This window comes from Gymnoscopelus microlampas (genome assembly GCF_963454915.1).
Source record: "Gymnoscopelus microlampas genome assembly, chromosome: 2".
In the NCBI taxonomy this organism is placed as follows: Eukaryota; Metazoa; Chordata; class Actinopteri; order Myctophiformes; family Myctophidae; genus Gymnoscopelus; species Gymnoscopelus microlampas.
The window spans coordinates 26,792,803-26,800,540 of NC_139939.1; the positions used below are offsets into that span (position 1 = coordinate 26,792,803).

A 7,738-nucleotide genomic window follows, 5' to 3' on the forward strand; every position below is an offset into this window, starting at 1 on the left:
TAAGTGGACATGGCAACACTGCTTGTGGCCTTTTAAAAACCCAATTTGTACTTACTCGTACGACGGTGTCGCGCGCGCCAAAAATATCAGATCTCGCAGATCTCACAAGCCCACATCGCGTCGCATCCTCGATGCGTCGTGAGCTTGCAGATCTGCTATTTTTTATGGCGCGCGACACGACCGATGACGCGCCCGGCTTTGCTGAGTTATAACGGGACAAGCCAGTGTTAAAAAAAAAAAGAAAAAAGGGACAAGCCAGTGTTCTTTTCTTAACTCGTCAAATTATTATATTATTATACACTATTGCGTTTTGATAATAACGTATAAAATATCATTTTTTAAAATATATCTGTGACATTCTGTGTTGTTATTCATGTATTCACTGTTCAGCCTGATTCACTGCCTTTTTTGCTATTATTTTAATGTTGTTATATGCTTTTACTTTTCCTGTTTTGATTTATTGTTAAATTATTTTAGCTTTTTCTGATAAGCATTTGTGCTTTATTCTTTCTCTGTAAAGCACTTTCAGCTGCATTTCATGTCATGAAAGGTGCTATAAAAATAAAGTTTTATCATTATTATTGTAAAAAATAAACATGGAAGCTATGTGGTAAAGATATAAGGTCAGTGCCTTGACTGATTGATTGATTGATGTACTTTATTTAGTATGACCATATCTCTTATTCTCTTCTTGGCCAAAATGATGAAGAAAAGTACATATGTTACATAATGTTTCAGCCTATGTGAGGAACGGCAACAGCTGTTTTCAGTGGTGTAAAATAACACAACAACAAGTACATTTACTCAAGTACTTTGCTTCAGCAAAATTTTGAGGTATTTTTTACTTTACTGGAGTATTTCCAGTTTTCAGTACTTTTATTTCTACCCCACTACATCTCAGAAGTAAATATTGTACTTTTACTCCACTACAATTATTTGAAAACTTTAGTTACTAGTTACTTTGTAGATTTGTATTATTATTACAAAACATTTCGGCCATTTGAAAATAGCCAATCTACAAGCTCACAATGCGTCACGATGCGAAAAGATTTTTAAACATTTGAAAACTTGTGAAATGGGACATTCTGCATAATGAGTAATTTATACTTTTGATACTTTAAGTACATGTTGATGCCAATACTTTTGTACTTTTTTTACTCAAGTAGATTTTGAATTCCGGACTTACTTGTAACAGTCCGTATTTTACATTGCAGTTTACTTAAGTAAGAAATGTGAGTACTTTTTCCACCAATGGACAGAACAGAGCTTGTAGGCAAAGCAGTGCTGAAATATCGAAAATATAAGCGCTATCGTCGGCCTGTGGAGGGCAGCACTGTGCTTCAGCGAACAGCCTGCCGGAAACCGATAGAAGAAGAAGAAGCATATGTACGCAACGAAGGCGGATATCCGGTCTCTTTTTCGTGGCCTCTCGTTGGGCGGTTTAGCAAAATGAAGGTACAAACTTTGACTATAATATTTGTCTTTATATTTTCACTTTGTCTATAAAATAACTCCGCATGATTGAAGCCCTGACTCTGAATGTTATATATTTGTATTCTATGTTGTGAAACATGGCTCCACCACTTAGGATGTTTGTTGATTATATACACGGAGCTAGCACGATCCATAATGTTGAAAGGCAATGGAAAGATGGCTGCCTACTGTCAGAAAATGTGCACCCAAGAAGAGTTTGAAATAACATTGAGACTATCATTTACCTACGTGTTAATGCTATATGGTGGTTTATGTCCAAGCTATGTGTCGAACCGTACTAGTTCGCTTCAATTGCTGTGTTACTGCTACTACTTAGCTTAGCAGAGGTAGCCGACTAACCTTACCGGTTACGGACGCTTGCGTGTGTGTGCTCCCAGTTAAAGCTAACTTAAGGATTTTCACCTACCTGTAATCATCTTGCTAGTGTTGTGAATTGTAGCAGCTTCATGTCAACATTTCAGAATTCTGCTAAGAAGCTATGCAGATCTGGCCTGCTTGTATACATATACGATACTATTTGAGGTCTTAACTTAACTGGAGAGTTCTAGAGTCAAGAGGATTCCTTTGTTACCACACATAATCAATTGTTGGTCGCTTTGTGTTTGTCCCACAGCTGAACATATCGTTCCCGGCCACTGGCTGTCAGAAGCTGATAGAAGTGGACGATGAAAGGAAGCTGCGTACATTCTACGAGAAGCGCATGGCCAGTGAGGTGTCTGCCGACCCCCTGGGTGATGAGTGGAAGGTAGGAACATTTTGAAAGGAATATCCGCATGCCACTGTATGCTGTAAGATTCAGTATTACTATGAATAGTGTATGACTTGTATGTCATCTATTGCACACCAGCAGACCCTTTCACTGCCCTGTAGTTGTAAAGGGGGGATAGTGTGTTGCTATAGTAACTGTGGAGCTGCTCTACCAGATGCAACCTGACATAACCGTGTCTGAGTTGAACTGCATTGCTCTCTCAATCAGTAAATGTTAACTCCCAGCTTGGGTAACATTAAATCTAGTTAATGACTTGATGCAGGAAATGCATTGCCTAACTCCAAAGTAACTTATCTTATTCATATGTACAGTTTGTTAAAGTACTTATGCAATGTCAGACACATTAAATACTGTACAGTGACATGTTCATGTCATCTGCTCCTGCAGGGCTATGTGGTGCGCATCAGTGGAGGCAATGACAAACAGGGCTTCCCAATGAAGCAGGGTGTGTTGACCCATGGTCGTGTGCGCCTGCTGCTCAGCAAGGGCCACTCCTGCTTCCGCCCTCGCAGGACTGGCGAGCGCAAGCGCAAGTCTGTCCGTGGATGCATTGTTGATGCCAACCTCAGCGTTCTCAACTTGGTCATCGTCAAGAAAGGTAATTTTATTTAATCGAACTGGAGCAACAGATGATTTGGACCTCTGTGTCCGACATGGGGAAACAAAACATCTGTCAATTGCAGCAGAATCTTCTGCTTATTTCAGTGGTTGAGACAAACAAATGTTTGCCCCATCGGCCAGGGCAATAAATAAAGTAAAAAGATCGGGCAAGGGGGGTTTGCTTTTTTTTAAATGTTTTTAGAGACTGGGAAGCAACCTTGTTTTTTTTCTCGTCACAAATGTAATCTATCCATAAACACTGTCTCTGCTCAGCGTTTTGCTGTCTCTTTTAGCCGCCATGATCCCAAAACTTAATGTACACTTACTTTTATGTTTGCCATGCCTTAAGATAAAATTGGATATTCAAATGGCATCTATTTTGCTTATGATTACACACATGTTGATCTATTGGTTTTCATGGTGCTAGAGAACTTCATCAATTCTAGGGTAGCTAATATGAAAGCGTTAAAGTCTGATTTCACTTTAAAAAGTTAAGTAGAAATTAGCAGACATGAGGAGAGCCTCACTGAAAACTAAATTACTCAAACACTCACGTGTGTGTGTGTGTTTAGGCAGGCAGGCAGGCATGTTTGCACTTGCATGACCCCACTTAGTTTACAATGTATGCAGTATCCACACCCATGGATGACCAAACTCCTGGTGTCTATTTTGTAGTAAAACTTGATGTTAAATTGCAAGTAATTGCAATGAACAATGTTATGTTTTTGGCATTGAACAATGACTGAAAATTACATTTAGGTTTGGCTTTGTGAGCAATTTCAACAGGAGCCGATATGACATGATATTGTCGATCGGCTATTGCTGCAACCTTTTTGAAAATATTAGAAAAGTGTGGATTTTTTAAACATCGATACAATTATGACAGCATGGCACACCAGCAGACCCTTTGACTGACCTGTAGTTATAAGGGGGGAAAGTGTGTTGCCAAAGTAACTGTAGAGCTTATACTAGATATGACCTGTTCTTAACCATGGCTGGTTGAACTGCATTTGCTCTCTCAAATACTGTTATATGTGCAAACAACTTTGTTATTTGGAGTTAACATGTGTCTGCAGTCACTCCATATGACTTTTTTTAAAGTCCTTACTGTTGATATATGCAACTAGAGAATGTAAATGTACAGCTTTTTTTTTGTGTATATCATTAAACATTAAAAAAGAATATATTTTCTGACCTTAATGCCTTGTGCTGGCTTGTCTGCCTCCCAGGTGAGAAGGAAATTCCAGGCCTGACCGACAGCACCGTACCACGTCGCCTGGGTCCCAAGAGGGCCAGCAAGATCCGCAAGCTCTTCAACCTGTCAAAGGAAGACGATGTGAGACAGTATGTCGTTCGGAGACCAGTGACTAAAGAAGGTGAGATTTGGTACTATTTTTTTTTTAAGGTGGTGAGATTTGGTAGTTTCTTTTTGGGTGAGCATACTGGCTACAAATTGTATGAACCTTGTGTTAATCATAGAGCCAGTACCTATTATGATTAAAACATTTAAAGCTTTGTTCTTAAATTGGTTGTAAACTGCTTGAAATTCTAAGGTACAATCTCAAAATTCATGATGAGCTAAGACAAATTCTCTTGATTGATTCTCTTCGTTTGAAAGACATTGCAAGCCAAGGCCACTGACAATTGGCTTTGTTCTCTTCTTCCATTAGGCAAGAAGCCTAGAACCAAGGCCCCCAAGATCCAGAGGCTGGTGACACCTCGTGTGCTGCAACACAAGAGGCGTCGCATTGCCCTGAAGAGAAGGCGTACTCAGAAAAATAAGGAAGAGGCCTCCGAGTATGCCAAACTGCTGGCCAAGAGAATGAAGGTATGGGCTTATTCCAGGAGTATTTGGTTGCTTAGCATTAGGTGCTTGTTGAAAATCTCAGTAGGCTCATGCATTTTGTGAGATGATTGAATCTGTTGTGCAGGTAAACTCTGTCAGTCTCAAATGTTTGTCATGAATCACACGACTGTAGATGTAGTATTAATGGCACATGTATTGCGCAGATTGTAAACTTAACTTGGCACACCAGCAGACCCTTTGACTGCCTTGTAGTCAGTAAGGGGGGATAGTGTGTTGCTATAGTAACTGTGGAACTGCTCTACCAGATGCAACCTGATGTAATCATGTCTTGTTGAACTGCATTGTTCTCTCATTCTCTTTTACCTTAACATATGAGGCAAGCTTAACTGTTAAATACTTGATGCCATATTTCTGTAAATCTGAGGTCCCACTTTGGGTAACCTTTTGGTAAAAATATAGGAAATGGTGCACAGTCAACACCATGCAAGGTGAAAAGGCCCTCAAAGTGATACTGTGGCATTTTCATCTTGCATGGCGTTAAGGTTTTCTGATAAAATACATTATACATTTGTATGCTGTCTTACCCAGCCTTATGTTGTCTGGCTCCATTTGGTATTGTTGTACACTTATCATGCAGACTGTCACTGTAGCCAATTTAGGCTAGCTTTACTAGTTTCCCATGCATCCTGGAAAAATTAATACATATTGTGTATAATCCTTGACTGTCCTGCAGCTGTATTTACCTACACAATGTTTTTGTTTGTACAAACAGGAGGCCAAGGAGAAGCGGCAGGAACAAATTGCCAAGAGGCGCCGCCTTTCTTCCCTGAGGGCATCCACATCCAAATCCGAGACCAGCCAGAAATAAAAAAAATGTGCTGAAAGAAATAAACGAATATGTACTAAATGTTTGCCTCTTGCTTTTTATTCCACTCCTTACATTATAGACGTGACTGGAATATAATTCACTTAATTTCATTGAAACATAGAGATGCTCAAACCAAGACACAATGCAGTCAGTTTATGGGTTTACACTTGGTTGCGTGTGGCTTTTGCACACTTATCACAAAGCGTGAGCAGTGTATGACACAGTTGGAATAGATTTTAGTTTAAAAAAAACCCGAAACAATCCAGTGGTTGTGGAAGAATGAAGAGGGTAAATTCGAAACTTAAACCAATAACTCGAATGATTAAAGTCTTAGTATATGGATTTACATTTCGGCCTTAGACGGTCCATTGAATAAGGCTGGCACATTTTCCTATCCTCAAGCTGCAATTTGATTAATTAATTCCATATAGCCAGAGTTGCAGGCATGCACATCTGTAATGACTTACCCTGAAAAATTAAAGGTAGGGTAGCTCTGTATTCTGAGTACTCATTGCAATAGAGTGTTCAGTAAAAGCAGTCTCCTTGTCTATAGCCTCGGAAACCCATGCCTTTTAAAAAAAGCCTGGGAGAACCTACCTTGTCTATAGCTCTTTAGGAAATGCACTTGTTTCATTTCCAATTTTAAACAAGTGAAATTGCAAGTGATGACACTAAGAAATGAGCAGGCAAAATTGGAACACTATAAAAATGGGTACTTTCTCCTGATTGGCTGAGATTGACACCTACCGGAAAACGTATTTTCTGCTTATTAAAGAGCTCGAGACGGGGAGACTCCTGTTACTGAACAAACACTATAGCAATGATTATCAGAATATAGTGCTTTAACCTTGTAACAAAATACTTTGTTTTAACCAAAAAATATCACTTACCCTACCTTAAGTAAAGCATAGTATGGTTACAAGTTCTGACAATTGGCATATCTGCAGTTTAATTTCTAAACTAGTTGGCAAACTGGAATTATTTCAGAACCTATCCAGTCCACACATACCATGTTTTTGAATTTGTGAAAGCAACATTGCACATCAAGCAGTCACAATAAGGATATAAAACCAGCCAAAATATAATGCATCACCCTTTATTGAATATTTTGCATAAAAATGTGTACATTTCAACAACCCAAGCCCCACAATCAGTTTTGCATCAACACTAAAATAATTGCAATGTTTCACATTAATCACAAATCCTTACACCCATTATTAAAAACGGGCATCTTAACCGGTGGCTTTTTCTTCAATCACAAATCTTTACATCCATTGTTAAAAACGGGCATCTTAACTGGTGGCTTTTTCTTCAATTACAAATCTTTACAGACTTACACCCATTGTTAAAAACGGGCATCTTAACTGGTGTCTTCATTCGACACTTGATCATGGGCTGTGAAGTGCTTTTAAGGGGAGGGCTGGTGGAAACTGGCTCCACAAGCCCGTTGATGGAGATGTTGTGGATCAAGTAGGTAAAGGCAGTGTCAAGGGAAACTTGGATTACAACAGGCAGGATTTGATCTGACAAAGGACTGAATAAGTTGTACATCTGTGACACATAGACTAGAACACACAAAGCGTGTTGATGGAGGTGCTGGGGCAGACTGTGGAGGCTCCAGGTCGAAGTCACTCCAGTCTGCAGCTTGTGGACTGGAACTGAAGACGTGGACACACTACCCAAGACCTGTTAAGTAAAGAACAAAGCTGAACCAACAAGTTAAGTTTTATACACCCCAGAAATTAGTTAGTGTGCTAGACTATAAATGTGTTCAGCGTCAAAACATAATAAAGATCTATTATTACAGCTTTGTGAATAGACTGACATTGCAGTTTACACAGTAAAATCCTCAGTGTTAATATATCCATTTGCTTCTCTGAGTGTACAAAAGTAACCAAATGGACCCAATATCAAAGCAATCACAATAACGCCCCATACCTCCTCCTCCAGTTGTTGATTAAAGTGACCATGGTCCTTCCATTCCACCAAGATCCCAAGCCAGTTGTCCTGCAATTAATTACATTTGACTTACTACAGTATATAAATAAATAAAAAAACTTTATATGAACACAGCTCAAAAGTATACATGTGTGGCAAACCCTCACTGTTTGTACAATTCAAGGAACTGTAAAACAAACGTGCTGCATGCATGTCTTGTGTGAATAGATGCAACAAAGTTATTCGTATGAATTGGCTTTGT

The 7,738-nt window shown here is 39.2% G+C and overlaps 1 protein-coding gene across 1 annotated transcript; it reads left to right on the forward strand.

Moving 5' to 3' along the window:
* The first annotated feature begins 1,356 nt into the window (after positions 1-1,356).
* On the forward strand, positions 1,357-5,577 carry rps6 (ribosomal protein S6). The gene is made up of 6 exons (XM_084067994.1): positions 1,357-1,455; positions 2,108-2,239; positions 2,651-2,861; positions 4,093-4,239; positions 4,534-4,691; positions 5,443-5,577. Exons 1-6 carry the CDS (start codon positions 1,450-1,452, stop codon positions 5,536-5,538), a joined length of 750 nt encoding a protein of 249 aa, XP_083924120.1. The 5' UTR covers positions 1,357-1,449; the 3' UTR covers positions 5,539-5,577.
* The last annotated feature ends 2,161 nt before the right edge of the window (positions 5,578-7,738 follow it).